Genomic DNA, 17,975 nt, shown 5'->3' on the forward strand with positions numbered 1-17,975 from the left:
AATACTGTCTATCAAAAATGTAATTTGAAATACTATTAAATGTCATTGAACCCTTTGTAGTACTAATATTTCTTCAAATAATATATCAAGGAATTTCCCCATTGGAAGAAATGGTTAGTTCTGGATGACCAAGGACACATATGAAATCTTTTTTTTTAGCTGTTTCTCAGGCATACCTCAATTTACTCCAGTTCGATGAAGACCTGTCATGTCTCCATTACAATCTTAGACACTGCAGGCCCTGTAATGGTGGCTTTACTGACTTTTCATCTTGTACCATCTTGTACGTATATCCTTAGAAATCATATAGCTACCCACCCCTCTCTTATCTTATAAATGGAAAAGGAGACCCAGGCAATATTCATACAGAAAAGCAGACTGTACTTAAAGCACAGGCATTCGGTGCCTTGGGAAGGTAAGGTACATCTTCTCTGAAATTCCCCCATCCCATTCCTGGTTAGCATTCTTAGGCTTGTCATATCTTCAAAGGATAAAATCTGACTTAGGTCTTCACATGGGTTCTCTTGTGCTTCATTCCTTAGGATGTAGTGGCCTCCTTGGAGCAGCAGTTCAGCCCGATGATGCAGGCTGAATTCTCAGTATTGGTCGATGTGTTGTACAGTCCAGAACTACTGTTCCCTGAAGGGACTGATGCAAGAATAAGATGTGGGGCTTTCATGTCCAAGTAAGTGGGTACAATCTGAGATTCTGCTAGTGTCACCACGTGGATTTGGCCTCTGACACGGCCTTTCTCCTTTTTACACTGCTGGTACATAGTGATAGTCCACAGAGTATGGGAAAGGTCTAAAATCCGTGTTAAAATATACTTCCAAAATAATTAACGTGATTCCATTGAAATTTTATTTTAGCAAAGTTCAAGTTAGCGTATTTTACTAAAATTTACTGAAAATGGAATGTGTCATTATCGGGCACAAAATATCACATGAAATATTTTGGTTCTGATTCTTCTGTGTAATTATATGGTGTGACCTTTAAAAAGATTCCTGTTTAAAAATCAGTGATTTTCATTAACATAGGAAGGAAAGGGAACTAACATTTATTGAGGTCTTACTTTGTGCGTTATTGTCTTATGTGTGCTTACCTATTTTATCTAATCTGCACCAACACTCTGAGAGAGGGAGAGGTCAGCCTTGTTTTAGAGTTGAGAGAGCTGAGGCTCAGGCTTCAGGGGAAGAACTATTAAGTCTCAACTCAGCTCTCTGCCATGCTACCTTGATGATCCTCATCTGCAGCTCTTTTATTTACTTATGTCTCTCAGCATTTTTGTGGTGTTGTCAGATCTATTATAGTTGATATGTTTATCCTAGAATATTTTCATTTTAATGGTAAATCAACAATTCTCAAGGAAGATCTGTAAGTATAAGCAGTTGTGAGAAAAAGAATAATTAGCTCCAGGAGGAAGAGACATGTCTTAATGTTGAGGACACTTCATTGAGTGATTTGCAAGTAATCACAAGTAGACTCAGGATGGCCAGTCAGAGATTGTTGGTCTTCTTGGGAGGAGTATCTGGATTGAGAGTCAGATGAGGCTGCCAACCCCCTTGACCATTATCCATCACAGCTAATTCCTATGTGGTTGAGGATATTGCTGAAAGAGGTCTTGAAACCTCCTCTATTGACTGTGATGTACTGAGGCAGAAATTGAAGGACGAGGGGAGGCAAGAAGCGTGTCCCTTTCTTTTACCAGTTAAAGCCGGGATTTGGGGAGAGAAAACAAGTTATGAGATGAGAAGAACTGACTACAGGGATCATGTTGAAGGATAGTTGGAGTTTCTATATTATGGCTGGAATCATGGATTCTTGGCTCTAGGCCCACTATATCTTAAGGGGACTGGAAAGAATGTGTTTGCACACTTGCCAGTTTTCTAATAAGAATTTTTAAATGAAGAGGTCGAGATTATCTGCAAAACTGATGAGTGTGGAGGCAATTAGAAAAAAAAATTAAATATAGGTATTGCCTAGTAATTCAGTATAAAAATAGGAGGTCTTTGAAAAATACCCTTTGCCTCCTATGAATACTTATTAATGTGTAGAATATAGGTTAAAAAGTGGGTAATAACCCTGAGAATTTTAACCCCAGGAAGTTAATATAATACTATAGGTATATCCCAGAGATTTGATAGTCTAGAACAGGGGTAAATTGGTCCCCACGATCATTTTGCAAATAAAGTTTTATTGAAACACAGCCACACACATTCATTTGCACATTGTCTGTGGCTGCTTTCATACTATCAGAGAAGCGTTGACTAGTGGCCGCAGAGACTATAAGGCCCACAAAGCCTAAAATATTTACTATTTGGCTCTTTAGAAACAATGTTTGCTGACTCAGTGTCAAGAATTTGGCTGTCAATACAGTAACTACTAGCTCCACACAGCTATATAAATAAAATCTAAGGTAATTAAAATAAAATATTCAGTTCGTCAGTCACATTTGCCACATTTTAAGTGCTCAATAGCCATATGTGGCTAGTGGCTAACAAATTTGACAGCACAGATACAGAACGTTTCAATTATTGCAGAAGAAGTTCTGTTGGATAGCACTGGTCTAGAACTTAAAGATCTAGATCTATGAGAAGGTAACTCACAGTGTCGAGAAAATACTGTAACTGTTATAGTAACTCATAAAGTAACTCAGGTCAAGAAAATACCGACCTGTGCTGAAGATGAGGCAGGTCTTTTGCAACATTAGGTAAACTAGAAGGAGAGAAGCAAAGTGATATGATAATGGGAACATATTACAGATCCTACATGCAGATGGAGGAAGAGGATGTCACACATACTTTAGTGGTTAGAGAAGAGACTTTTGTGCTATTGTGATTGTGTTATGGCTGGAGGCTCAGGAATATCTATTTTTTGCTGTAGTGCTTATCCTACTCCTTCCCCAACTCTGAAGAACCAAGGGTTTTATTTGCAAGGATATCTAATAAAATTAGAATCCAACTTTATTAGTAGCTATGCAAGGGACCTTGTATTACTGTGCAGAGCTCTCTGGTAAAGCTTAGTTGGGAAATACAGCTTAGGTCCCAGGCCTTAGTGCAGCTTCCGACTTCCGACTTCCTCAAATGAATTTAATTCTTGGAACTTGTTGACTCAGATGGGTCTGCTGGAGAATATGACGGACAGATCCCAGGAAAGAATCCAAGTTCACATACCTACTTAGTCACATAGAGTCAGAGAGAAGAGAATAAAGAGAGAATAGGTCAATGTGGGTGTTAACCTTTAAAGCGACAGGTTACCGTCTGGTCAAATCGGCACTTACTCCTCCTTTATGAAGGAGAATCTCAGTGTTTTTCAAACTGTGGGATGTGGTCCATCTATGGATTTAAAAATTAGCACAGGGAGGAGAGACAACCGTTAATTTTAAAAATGAATTAGGAAAGAATATAAAATATCAGAATGCATCTCATATAGTAAAGGCAACTTTTTTGTTAGTTTTACAAACACACTCACACACACATATTTATATGGTGAGTTGCTTTGTGAAACTTATTTTTTACTTAGATCATTGAAAAAAATATTTGAAAGCTACTGATCTAACTTAACCAAACATTATGTGATGGATGAATATCTTATATAAATCCCTAGCAAATGGTATTCATCCTTATGCTTGATATTTTCAAATGGTTAGTGAATTAAATATTTTATCTAAAGAAAAGTTAAAGAAAATTAAAATAGCCTGAGAGAGAAAAAAAATCAAAAACAATTTACAGTGCCCATCAAAACTATGTTCGTGTATTCCAAGACTATCATGTGAAAGAAAGGACCAAATAGCAGAAGTTTTAGAGAGGCGGGTTTTTTCCTTGCAAGGAGAACTTTTGAACAGTTACTCTGCCTGCTAATCTGACCACATAGATATATAACACCTTGCTCAGACTTAACATGTCTAACAGGAAATCACTATTCCTTCACTGCATGCTACTCCTTCAGCATGACGTAGGTATCATTTAAAAGTCTCACAGTCCATCTCCTAACCCAATCCATAAATTTCAGGCATCTGTGGTCTGTCTTTCCTCCTCTATTTCCACTTCTCAGATGTCATTATTTACCCAGTCTTGGCTATTTTATTTCTATATGGCTTCTTGTATCCTTACCCCATCACACACCCTATTCACCTTTGCCTTGTTCTCACTCTTCCACATCATCTTTCACACAAAGGCAGGGTAACTCAGGTCCTTTAAAACAGTGGTTCCCTATCTTCTGTAGAGTAAATTCCAGATTCTTGAGCATAATATTCCCAGTTCCTTCTTTCCAGATTGCATGTCTTACACGCTTCTCTTCCAGGTCTTTAAGTGTCAGCTGGCAATTGGAGACTTACCATTTCTTGGACATGAAGGTCAGCTTTGTGCCTCTGTCCTTTGTTCATACTGTTCCCTTTGCAAGGATGCCTTCTCTTGCCACTTTTCCCTGCCAGGTGAAATCTTCATAGTTAAATATTATCTCGTCACTGAAGTCTTCTCTGATAAGCCCTAGGCAATTCCCTAACAGAATGTAAGTTTCTTTGTCCAGTTTATGGCATTTGCCATTACCTCTGTTGTAACACTTAACTATATCATGTAAGAGGTGGCTGTGTGCAGCCTAGTGTGTGTAGGGACTCTCATCACAGTAGCTCTGAGACTCAAGAGATTGGTGAACTGTGTCATGTCACCACAAAGTGATGCTCCAGAATCTTGGCTCTGAAGTCAGATAGACCTGGGTCTATTTCCAGATCCTGCCACTTAATAATTGTGTAACTAGAGGCAAGTTGTTTTATCTCTCTGGACTTCTGTTTTCTCATTAGCAAAATTAGCCTGATAATAGGACTGTAGCATTGGCTTGTTGTAAGGATGGATTGAGAGGATCCATGGGACGTCCTTATCCTTCACCCTGACACCTGATAACGCTAGCCATTATCTAGTGAAAGCTCACTTTTCCTCAGGGGTATGTCCCACAGCACTCCTATTATGTCACTGGAACTGGAGCATTCCATTATATTCTAGATCATTTTGTTTTTCTAGGAAGACTCGTGTCTCACGTTGTCACTTTGAGAACCAGATTTTTCAGACTTATATATGCTAAGCTACAAATTCTGATTCTGAACATTTTACTTGATTTTGAGTACTTGGGGATGATATAAAACTGTGATCCTCAAACTTTTCTCCTGACCTAACACCAGTGCAAAGGTTACCAATAGAAAATTAATTATAATTTTTGCTCAAATTATAGCAAAAAGAGTAAATGGATAGACTGTGTTGATGTAACATTTTGTGTTTTTGCTTCTAATCATGAAATCTGCCTGTTTCTACCAAGCCTTAGCAGTGAAAAATAGCACATTATTATTAATGGAAATTGGAAAGCAACCCATTATGCTAAGGTTGCGATGTTGTGTACTGCTACTGTGTAATTAATGTGATATAGTACATAGAAAGTAATACAGTATATAATATAATAAAATGTAATATAATGCAAATATTCATATTTCTCTACTAGTAAAGTTGTTTTAGTTCATATAATGGGATTAAAGATAATCAATATTTCATTGTTTTTCAAAGAGTATTGTGTCCCACTAAAAGTATGCTACCTGAATAAATTTAGAAGCCCTGAGATATGCCTGTAAAACAAAGGATGGTTTATAATACAAAATCTATAAGCTGAAGTGTAATTTTAAGACTTTGGAAAACAAATATCTTGTTTACTTCATATTCTCGAATAATAGTGTGATTTTTTTCCCTCTAGTATATAATGTCAGTATATAGCTTGAAGAGAAATCATTGTCCTATTTAAGGTTTAATGTTTTGCTTTAAGGTTGATTAATCACACAAAGAAACTAATGGAGAAAGAAGAAAAACTGTGCATTAAAATTCTTCAGACTTTACGAGAAATGCTAGAGAAGAAAGACAGCTTTGTGGAAGAGGTATTTTTAAAAAATTTTTAGTATTTGAAAACAAAGTAGAACTTCTAGATTACTATAACCAATGAATTACAATAGGCTATTATACGATTACTTGTATTACATATTATTGGCATGTGTACTTAGATGAATTAGATAATTTGAGGTTTTTTGGTATTCATCTTTCATGTCTGCTTTCAAATGAGAAATAACTAAGATTAGAACGGCCCAAGTATTTGGTTTATTTGTTTTATTATATTTTATCTTGATTATGTATATTTTTCTCATATAGCTTGAATGAACCAATGACCTTTTTTAACAATGAGCAACTGAGATTCATTATTAGATTTTGTATAAAGTTCTGCTACATATTGAAATGTTTTATGCATTTTGGCATATATTGATTTTTTGTTGTAAATATATTTTCATTTCACTTGCTATAATATTATGCCAAGTATTATAAAATAATACTATTTTTTATAAACAGAACAGTAACTTTCTATTCTTAACTATATTAATTTAAGCATTGCACAAATGGTTTTCAGGAAATACCAACTTATAGATAATAATTGTCAGTCTGTTATTGAAAGTGACAGCTCAGGTGCTCATTAAGAGATAGCTAGCAGCATGTTTAATACTCAAGGTGATACACTTAAATATAAAATATAATCTAGCGAAGTTTTTTTTTAGCTAGCTACCTACACTTTTATGTTAATTATCAAACAAAATTTGTACCATGTTCCTTAATAATGTTTAAAATTGAAATGATTTTATTTTATTTATTAATTTATGTGTGTGCTTTCTAATTCCAATAAGATTGTGGTGGTAAGGTTTTTTTTTTTTTTAAATGTAATCTCGTAGAAAAGAAATAGAATGGAATCTTGGATATTAATAGAAGGGGCATAACTTCAGAATACTCCATTTGAATCAATCTTTGCTTCAGTAATCAGAAAGACTTCTGCTTTGCATTAGTTCTCTTCATTTAAACTATATTTGGGAAAAAAATTATTGAAATAAAGGCAGTCAGCTCTATTTTAGCAAATGTTTCTGTGACAGAGAACTCAAGAAAAATGCTTATAAGTTTGAGTATATGGTATGCTTTTAAAAAATGGTAGAGTTCCTTGGGACTTTTTGTTGTCTTTTTCTGATTCCTTAAAATATTGCTGAAGATGGTTTGATTTTGACTGAAGTGCTAGATGCTAAAGTAGAAAAATGAGGTCAATATAAATTTTTGACAGAAGAGTGAGGTTTATGGTAACAGTAACTTGTGCTTATTTAACAGGCGATACATGATAAGCCTGCCAATTTTATATAACAGATTATTATTGAATTACTCTAAAGGAAAATAGGAAAGAAATCAAGTCAGATTTTACTTTGACTAGTGAAGAGTATTTTCATGTATCTCCCAAACCACCCTAAAATAAATCATGCTGGCATCTGTTTCTCCTTTCCATTCCCACTGCTGTCACTAGTTCAGGCTTTCATTATCTCTTGTCTAGAAAGCACCAGGAGTCCAGTTCTCTGAGACCCCCTTGAAGGGAGGTGGGGCTGCTGTTTTCATAAATCCAAGGGGTACCATTCGTGTAAGATATGATGTGAATGGCACCACCAAGATTTAGCCCTCAGGGAAGACTTAAGATGAGAAAAGCTAGTTGGGGTTATTCACTCAGTCATCTAACACATATGTGTGAACAACTATTAAATGCTGGTTATTGTGGGCCTGGGCACTGGGAATGAAGGAGATGAATGACACAGCTTGCTAAGGGCCACCATGGGGTACACTTCACATGCTAGTCGTCTCCTGTAATAGTCTGCAGAGATCATAAGAGCTTTTCAGAAACTGTCAGGGGCTCTGCACTGCCTTGGTGTTCCAGGCCCTCCATTATATCCCCTATGCTTTCTTCCCCCCACCGGCCCCCTTGCTCCTCCATTAGCCTCCAGAAATCTGTGTTACTCAGTGTACCAGAAATGTTCCTCAGGCTTATGCTACACTGAACTTTGCTACGTCTAGAGTCATGGATTGCTAAAATCCAAACAAGCCTCAATACCCCTGGTTTTATCTTTGTGCAGGAGCTCATGGGTAGTACTTATCAATTGTTCCAGCCAGTGGGGATTATTTTCTCAGTAGAATTACCAAAACACTTTGTGCCTCTCTCTTATGATGCTTCAGGCTGTTTCTGGGTATTTAGTCCAAGCTCCTTGTTTTGTAAATGATATCATTGAGACCCAGTGAGGTTATGTGATTTGCCGGAGGTCACACAGCAAGTGCAAGAACAGGGCTTCAATTGGCTCAATTATCCACGCCAGTGGAGGCAGCTAAATGACTCACCAGTCTGGGTGAAATGGCACTGGGTAACAGATTCAGAAACTAGTCAAAGCTATTATTTTACAACTCATTGTGTGCTCTCAGAAACAGACCCTGATTATCAGTAGTGGGATAATAGGTGGCTGTGTTTTCATGGTTGTATTAGTTTTCTATTTACCAAAAACTTAGTGGTTTAGAACCACACAAATTTATTTTCTTACAATTTTAGAGGTCAAAAGCTTAAAGTCAAGGTGTTGGCAGGGATGTGTTCTTTCTGGAAACTGTAGGGGAAAATTCGTTTCTTTGGCTTTTCTTGCTCCTAGAAGCCTCCTGCATTCCTTGGCTTGTGACTTCGTCCTCCATCTGCAGAGTCAGCAATGTAGCGTCTTTCAGCCTCTCTCTCTCTCTCTCTCTCTACACACACACACACACACACACACACACACACACACTCCATTGTCACATCCCCTTCTCTTGCTCTGACCCTACTGCCTCTCTAAGGACCCTTGTGATTACATCAGAGCCATCTAGATAATCCAGTATAATCTTCCATCTCAAGATCCTTAATTTAATCACACCTGCCAAGTCCTTTTACCGTGGGTAACACGTGCACCGGTTCTGGTGGTTAGGGCATAGACATCTTTGGGAAGAGCCATTATCCGATTATCACAATAATCCTTTTACTGACAATGAGAAATGGCATGTCTAATGTAGACGGAGGGCTTACCTGTGGCTGATTAAAATTACTATGTAGAGCAGTTTAAATGTGAATGAATATAGCAAAAAATGCTTTGAATTTATAGCACTTTGGTGTTTTCGAAGTATTTTAAAATTATCTTTCAACAATTCTAGGAAGTATATAGAGGAGGCAGTATAATCTCCACGTTTGTGATGTGGAGAGACTCAGAGAAGTGACTTGCGTTACATCACAGAGGTGACCTAATACCTGATTGTCTAATACCCAGTCAACTGGCTGTCTAGCGTCTGTGTCTTGAAGCATTCCCAAGAGATCTCTCAGTATTAAATCAAAACAGAAAACTCATACCAGGGTTTTTCACACTGGCTATCCTAAGATTACATTTGTGATTCTACCTATTTAAACTTCAAATGTCACCTTAAAAGAAAATCTCCATTTTCATTTTTGTTTCTTTGGTCTCTGATACCAGAAGTTGTGTGTGTGTGTGTGTGTGTGTGTGTGTAGCTGGTAAAAATTAAAAAAAAAAAAGCAATGAAGCATAAATTTGCTTCATGGTTGAACCAGATGCCCTTTAAAACAATTTCCAATGTTGAGATCCCAGTTTTCTGATTTTGTTAGCCTTCTCTGTATGATATATTAAGGAAAATCATCATGTAACTACATTTCATCTCGTATTTAGTCAATTATTTAAAAACATTTACAATTTATTATGCCTTTGATTACAATTCCTGAATTAATTTTACTTAATATTCTTCCTTGTTTCATGTTCCTTAGTCAGTGCCAGGAGGCTGAGAGATAAGATGTGGTTGGGCAATATCTTGAAGATTCTCCATAAAATAATATAACTAAAGGAAAATTTAGTTTTCTGTTATGTGTGTCTTTGTGTGAAATCATCTAGTGATCACATATGCACTATATATTATAGTATAAGTTATAGTACTTGTTTTTATTGAAGGATAAAACATGAAAATTATATATAGAAAGTCCTCAAGGGGAAAAGTCACCTGAGTTTTATAAAAACTCCATGTAAGTATTGTTTAGGTAGAAAAGCAAAAAATTTCAAAGGATGAAACTCTCACAACCTTGAAGGCTCAGTGTTCTTTTGGGATTGGTCATATTTGAAAGGCTTCTTTTAGGTAATGACAACAGGAATATTTATTTGCACTTGTAAAAATTATGCATATTGCAATATTTGGGAAGGGAAAGAGAAAGAATGCTTTAAAATGGAGTTAGGGCAGTATGATTTCTAGTGTTCTCGATCCTTAAAGCCATTTTGTTCTACTCTTATTTCCAAGACCTCTTTACCAGAAAAAAGAAATACCTGATAGGATATGTGTGCTGTTGAACAGAGTGGCTTAATGACAGCACCACACTTTTGTTTTGTGTATTTAAAGATATTTTATTTTTATTTTTTAAAATTTTTTGTTTATTGCAGTAACATTGGTTTATAACATTGTATAAATTTCAGGTGTACATCATTATACTTCTATTTCTGCATAGATTACATTATGTTCACCACCCAAATTCTAATTACAACCCATCACCACACACATGTGCTGAATTATCCCTTTTGCCCTCCTCCCTCTCCCTTTCCCCTCTGGTAACCACCAATCCAATCTCTGTCTCTATGTGTTTGTTTGTTGTTGTTATTATCTACTACTTAATGAGGGAAATCATACGGTATTTGACCTTCTCCCTCTGACTTATTTCACTTTGCATAATACCCTCAAAAAAAAAAAAAGATATTTTAGGTTCAGATCTGAGTGAGGGTTTACCTGAGGTGGTGATGGAGATAAAAAGAGCTATATGGGTTGGATAGAGGTGGGCTGATGAGGGGGAGCCAGAAATAAGGACTGTGTTCAGAGGATTGGTTTGGTTTTAAGGTTTTTTTTTTTGGTAAGTTTTCTTTATCTTATACTCTTTAGTATATTCTCATTAAGATTTACAGAGCATTATCAATTATTTCTCATAAAATGGGAGAATCATATATAAATCATAAATAGTAAAGATGTCTATAAACTGATCCTAGACATATAAAATTCGTTGCTTCTGTATTTTAGAATTGGTGAAGATAATGAGCACTGAAAATATTCACTGATAGATGGAACTGGTAATTTAAAGTCACTTTCCTTATGGTGTAGTCAAAGAAGTTGACCTATTTAGAATGCCAATCATAATTTCCCCTGTGAATATATTCCTGTCTACTCGTAAGTTACACTGACATACATATAATCTACAAGACAACAAAGATGTTTATTCAAGCAATATTGTTAAAATGTTCAGGTTTAAAATGCCATATATCCTTGAAATATTATTGCAGAGGGATCTAGAAACTTCCTCTACAATAGCTATGGTGCAGTTAAGCACTAGTTTTTATAAAGTAATAATAGCTAGCATTTATTGGGAGCTTACTATATGTCAGATACTGTTTCTGATCCTTTATATGTATTATCTTATTTAGTCTTCAACTCTGTATCATAGGTAGTATTATTATCTCCCTTTTATTGATGAGGAAACTGAGGTATGGAGTTCAAGGTAGAAGGAAGGGAGCTGGTATTCTAACCCAAACATTTTGGCTCCTGATCTCACATTCGTCGCTAGCACATTAGAGCCAAACAGGTTATATGATTTATAATCACAACTCTTCTATTTTCTCAGATATTCAACTAAATAAAATGAAAAATTCCTTAATTTTATTCTTGATAAAATTTGCGTACTGTGTACTGGAAAGCATAAACCATTTATTCAGCGAGCTGCTAAGGAAAGGCTTGAAGATTTTAGACCAAGCTGATTGCGAACAATACGATGCAATAGCTATAGGGATTTTGTGTGTGTGTGTGAGGAAGACTGGCTCTGAGCTAACATCCATTGCCAATCCTCTTCTTTTTGCTGAGGAAGATTAGCCCTGAGCTAACACCCGTGCCCATCTTCCTCCATTTTGTATGTGGGATGCCGCCACAGCATGGCTTGATGAGCAATGCGTAGGTCCACGCCCAGGGTCTGAGCCCGTGAACCCTGGGCCTCGGAAGCAGGGGGCGCAAACTTAACTACTACACCACTAGGCCAGCCCCTAGGTATAGGGATTTTTAAGATTTATTTTTACAGACCTCCAGATCAATATAAGAGCTCCTCAAACCCCACCCTGTGAGCATGGTCTGAGTTGTTAGTAGCCTGAATATTAGATGTGAAAGTTCTAAACAATACTTTATAAGATGAGTGTCGTAGGCAGCCCTTTGTGGAAATGTGGCATTCAACAAACAGCATAGCATCTAATTGAGAGCTGTGATCTTTACAAATGCCCAGGTGGGGTAGATGATGTTTACATGTTGAACAATGATGGCAGACAGTGGCTTCTTGATTTGAAAGTTGGTATCTGGAGTGATATGGAATAAAGATCTTTAAGAAATGATGCCTTGACTTGTTTTTAAGATATTTTCCATCTTTTTTTTTTAACTCTAAAATTTAGTCAACTCAGTTAATAAGAATTTATTCTTTTCTTTGGCAGAAAAAAAAATCAAATCATTGTAACTAATCTTTTATTTCTGATTTTGAGGAGCAGCAAAAAGAATAAGTCAGAATTATACCAAGGAACTTAACTCATACAGCAAATATGCAGACCTGTCAGTCCCAGTAGTAATTGCATTGTTGCAAATTTGTAATTGTATCAAGCTCCTCTTGTAAGAGTCTGTGCAGAATCATTCACTCTATGCATAGACTCATGTCACTTTCTAGCAGGCAAATAAACACATTTAAGTAGAATTGCTACACGGAGTGCACTGTAACTTAAGAATTTGATAATAACTGTTTTGCTAAGGGAAAATAAATTTCAGTTTTAGCATCAGCTGTATTTTCTAGAATTTCTTATTAAATACATTTTAGAGGTGAGTACAATTTGTTTGGCAATGTTCTAATGTTGTTTTAAACATTAAGTGATGTTGCAAAAGTGTTGTATCATCTTAATCATTCCTATATTGTGAATGTGTGAGTATATGTGTTTGTGTGTGTGTGTTGTATTTTAACTATGTAACTAAATGGCTGGAAATATGAAAATGTGTTGATGTTTCCTTACAGTAAGAGATCTGTTTTAGAAGCATAATTAGTATACTCTTCCATTTTGAAATTTTTGTTGTATAAAATAAAGACATCTAGGCAAAAAGACTGATCATTAAGATGGGCACAAAAGCAACAATTGCTTTTAGAAATTTACACTTTGTTGGGCTGGCGTGGTCACTTATTAGGCCATAAAAGTGATAAGTTTACCAGATTTATCAAAGTCATTGTAACCTCATTATTACCAAAAATTATAAAGTTCTTAATTACATCTTGCCTTTACTTTCCAATTTTAAAATTTGACATAATAACATCATTGACTCAATGGTTTTTGAGATATGCTATAATTCTGTAGATACTGATGACTGAAAGGTCATGATGAAAATATTACCAATCTTCAAAAATTAACCAACCATTCATTGCCTCTAGTAAGTGTAAGACATTTGGTAGTTAATGATTGTGGGTAGAAAATGGTATTGTGATTAAAAAATAAACTTGGATAACATAGAAAGTGAAAAAAAAAAGAACAAAAAGAAAAGAAAAAAATACTAAAATTGATAAATTATCATGTTAATTATTTCTACCTAAATGTAACCTAAACTCTTTTTCAGGAAGCGTTCCATGATTAGTTTCTTTTAACTCCATATTATTCTAGTTTGTAATCATTTCAGCACTTACATTTGTATTATTAGTGTAGACCTTTGTTTTTTTTTTGCTGAGGAAGATTGGCCCTAGCCTAACATCTGTGCCCATCTTCCTCTACTTTGTACGTGGGACACCTGCCACAGCATGGCCTGATGAGCAGTGCCTAGGTCCACACCCGGGATCTGAACCTGCTAACCCTGGGCCGCCCAAGCAGAGTGTGTGAAATTAACCACTACGCCACCAGGCTGGCCCCAGCATAGACCTTTTAATATCATGCCTTATGAAGGTTTTCTTTGGTGTGTGTTATTTTAAATAAGTTAAAAACTCCTTAAGGTTAGGTCTGATGCGTTAGGTGAAGAAGTGCCCAGAAGGCCTTTCAGTGCTAATTCTATAAGGGTATAGTTCTTCTGTATTTCTCTCCAGTCCCACTCCACACGCCACAAAGCATTGTGCTATTGAGGGCAGAGGCTGGCAATGTTATTCGCTGAAGTATTCCTCATGTCTAGCATTGTGTCCTGCACACAGAAGTTGCTCAATAAATGTTTGTGGACTAACTTATTTACACACAGTAGAAATAAATGTTATCGACTTTCTGCAAGTACAACGCATTGACCTTTACTAGTCATATCCGAGAAGTAGATTGTAGAAGTATCACTTCAAGTTCTACTTTGCATCTCTTTGTAACCCAGGAAGTGGCAGGTTTCTTGATAACTTGACACACCTGCAAAGTTGGGCCAGCCGCAGAGAGAGCTACAGCGTAGAGGGTTGATTGAAGGAGATTATGTTACAGAAAGCACCATGTTCGATGGGCTGTGTAGTCTTTGCTTGCTGTCTGGCTTGGAAGGCAAAAGGGGAGGAAATGGGGAACCCCCAGACACAGTAATGGTGGGAGCTCAGCTAAGGGAGACTGCAGGAGAGGAAGGATGACTGGATCTGAAGGCAAGCAAGTAGGAGAAAGGCTCCAGCCACTGGGCTTCTCGTTCAGGAAGAGCTCCCTTCCCTGAGACGGGACCTGGGAAGAACAAGCAAGAAACTCAGGCCACAAAAGAAGTGGGAAAAGCCCACTATAAAACCACGAGAACGTGGGAGCAACTGGGGCTCTGGAGAGAGGCTGAGGCCCGGTCATCTGAACTAGGACACTGAGTTTGTCAGAGTAACTAGCTTCTGAGTCCACCAACTATTGATCTCAAGCAGCATCAGGCTCTCCTGCCACAGGACAAAATTGGTGTTTAGAACTGCTCTGTGCTGTTACCCTGGTAAAGAGGAAAAGGGATATAAAGGTTGTGAGGCAGATTGGGCCTGATACATTTCACTTTTTCTGTCACATACATTCATCTCTGGACTACTATTTAAACAGGTCCTCGCAGAGGAGGTATACGACCTAGTATAAGAGGCACTAAAACCACATTATTATTATTGTTATTATTTAACTGTTATTGATTGTGCATCTCTAGAGAAGCTATTTGAAAGCAACAATGTGTCTGTGTGCACTTGGACCCTCACAATAACTCTCTGAGGCAGGAAAATATTTTTTAATCTTCATTTTATAGATAAGAAGACTGAGACCCAGAGGGTAAAATGATCTAGTAAGAAGCCTACGATTCGTAACTGGCAGAGCGAGGATATGAATCAAGGTTTTTTTTTTTATTTGGAAGTTGAGAAGTTTTTTTTTTTTATTGCAGTAACATTGGTTTATAACATTATATAAATTTCAGGTGTAGGTCTTTATATTTTGATTTCTGTATAGATTACATCACGTTCACCACCCAAAGACTAATTACAATTCATCACCACACACATGAGCCTAATCACCCCTTTTGCCCTCCTCCCTCCCCCCTTCCTTTCTGGTAACCACCAAACCAATCTCTGTCTCTATGATTGTTTGTTGTTGTTTTTGTCTTCTACTTATGAGTGAGATCACATGGTATTTGACTTTGTCCCTCTGACTTATTTCACTTAGCATAATACCCTCAAGGTCCATCCATGTTGTCACAAATGGCCAGATTTCATTGTTTTTTATGGCTGAGTAGTATTCCTCTGTGTATATATACCACATCTTCTTTATCCATTTGTCCCTTGATGGGCACCTAGGTTGCTTCCAAGTCTTGGCTATTGTGAATAATGCTGTAGTGAACATAGGGGTGCATGTATCTTTATGCCTTTGTGTTTTCATGTTCTTTGGATAAATACTCAGTGGTGGAATAGCTGGATTGTATGATAATTCAAAGTTTTCTGATTCTATGCTGTGTATGATGCTTCTCCACGTGGTAGGGAAAATAAATAATTTAAATTTGATTTTACCTTTTGAAACTACCTCTTTAAGACTTTCACTCCTTTTACTACCTCTAGAAACCTGGGGGTTCAAGAAATCTTAAAAAAATAAAAATTAAAAAGGGAAATGTATTCTCATCCACTTTCAGGTACATGCTCTAAATAATTGCATCAGCTACAATTTTTATGGTGTTTAATATATAATAAAAGCTAGATGCTTTACAATATTAATTGATTTAACCCTCATAACAACACATTGAGGAAACTGCAGCACAGAAAGTTTATGGAACTTGCCCATGGTCACCCAGCAGAAAAATGGTGGAGCCAGTGTGAAAGTGAGGTTTCTGGCTCCAGAGCCCATGTTTATAGTCACTACATGAGACTGTCTTTCATTCTATTCTGGCATCAACTCACAAAGCTCTAGGAATGTCACCCATGGCTGTCAGAGGAAAACGATTTTCTTGTTAAAATAACACAAAAATAACACCTTAACATATTTCTTCTTGTGTTTAATGATTTTGAACTGCTACCATTTGCTGATTTCTTCAGGGTAGGTTTGGTTTCTGCACATTCCATCTGGTGCTTGAAAATCTCAAGCATTTTTTGTATAAATCTTAGTTACGATAAAACGACACACAACATTTTGAATATTTGCAGATTGCTCAGTGTGATTGTTAGATTTATCTTTTCTCAGTTGTTCCTAGCCTTTGGCTGAATTTTTAATTAAAACTCAAATTATAGACTATACTACTTCTACAGTCATGGAATAGGGAAAACAAATGTGATGTGTTAATGAACACAATGTAGCAGCTTGGTTTAAGGAGTCGGTGGCACAAAATAATCTAAATGAGAGCACAGGGACAATTAAAATCAGATCAAATGCTTATTTTAATTAATATCAGATAGATGGAATAATGTTGAAGATACGAACTCAGAGACATGTACTAATATAATTTCCATCCCAGGCATTGAGTTGATTTCATTTTCTTTTAAAATGCCAGAGTATGGTAATCAGAGAATAGCTTGCCAGAAGTGGTAACCAGCAGTAGTCTCACGCTTGGGCAAACCTTTGAGAGGATACTTTCTTTAGGCTTCTCACTGTCTACCACCTTGGTGCATGCAGTCATTTATCTGTTTATTCATTCAACAAATAGGCTGCGCCATACGTAGAGTCCCCATCCCCTTAGGAGAGGTAGACAAGACCTCTGGCTACTAGGCTAGTTGCCCACTCTCTTGAAAGAGCTTTTACCATTCAGTGCACAAAGTGTAAACACTAGACCCTTTCTCTAGCTCTGGCCCCACTGTCATCTCCATGACATTCCGTGACACCTGCTCTGTCCCAGCTATTTCTCTCCTCCTCAGTCTCCCAGACTCTTCCTCTCCCTCTCTGTCCCACTCTCCAAATGCTCCTCTGTCCTTATCCTCTTCTCTAAGCGTTCCCTCCACCTTCTTGCTTTAAGTGAAGCCTCACTGTCCCCTAAGGCCACCCCACTTTCTCATCAGCTTTGTCAAGTAAAGCCTCTTTTCTCTCTCATCCACCGTGAGGATTCTTGACAGATCGTTACTTTTAGACTGATTCCTCTGCCTTCTTTTAAAATCCTTGGCTCCTTTGAGGTTAAGGCCCTCTGACTATGTCACTCTGGCATCTGCCAACATCCCGGTCACTTCCTCTCATCTATCCAAGACTTTGGAACCTGGCTCCCATTCTGTGTCTCGGCCTCTAGACCTACCATCATCAGGGATGTCTTCAGTCCACATGGGCCGTGCATGCAACACTCTAGCCTCTCAGGCCTTTGACCTCTGCATCTGCACTGCTCTTCTCCCCTCCATGTCCGTCACCCACTTCTTTGGTAACACTTTGGAGGTTTTCATCACCAGGAACTGCTTCTTCTCCACAATGGTGAATTCAGACATCCCACTGGCTGGCCTTTACTCTTTCCCATTCAGCTTGCTTATTTAACAACACCCATTACGATTGTTCTTTGACCTAATCAGAACCACTGACCCATCTAATTTCCCAATTGCTCGGCTTGTGCCTTTCCTCTGCTTATTAACCCTAGATTTCGTAGTCACAAGCCCAACTGCTGAGCAGCTGTTTAAGACAGGCCACTAACAAGCAG

At 37.3% G+C, this 17,975-nt stretch overlaps 1 protein-coding gene across 1 annotated transcript in view; it reads left to right on the forward strand.

Annotated features, from left to right (window-relative positions):
- The window catches only part of ITPR2 (inositol 1,4,5-trisphosphate receptor type 2), a 463,296-nt gene that overhangs the window by 243,761 nt on the left and 201,560 nt on the right, over nucleotides 1–17,975 (forward strand). The window contains exons 36-37 of the mRNA XM_004435465.3: nucleotides 543–685; nucleotides 5,803–5,911. Of these exons, the coding sequence (XP_004435522.1) occupies nucleotides 543–685; nucleotides 5,803–5,911 (252 nt within the window). The remainder of the gene's footprint in view (nucleotides 1–542; nucleotides 686–5,802; nucleotides 5,912–17,975) is intronic.

Source organism: Ceratotherium simum, chromosome 17 (assembly GCF_057802395.1).
Source record: "Ceratotherium simum simum isolate JZ-2026a chromosome 17, ASM5780239v1, whole genome shotgun sequence".
NCBI classification, from domain to species: Eukaryota; Metazoa; Chordata; class Mammalia; order Perissodactyla; family Rhinocerotidae; genus Ceratotherium; species Ceratotherium simum.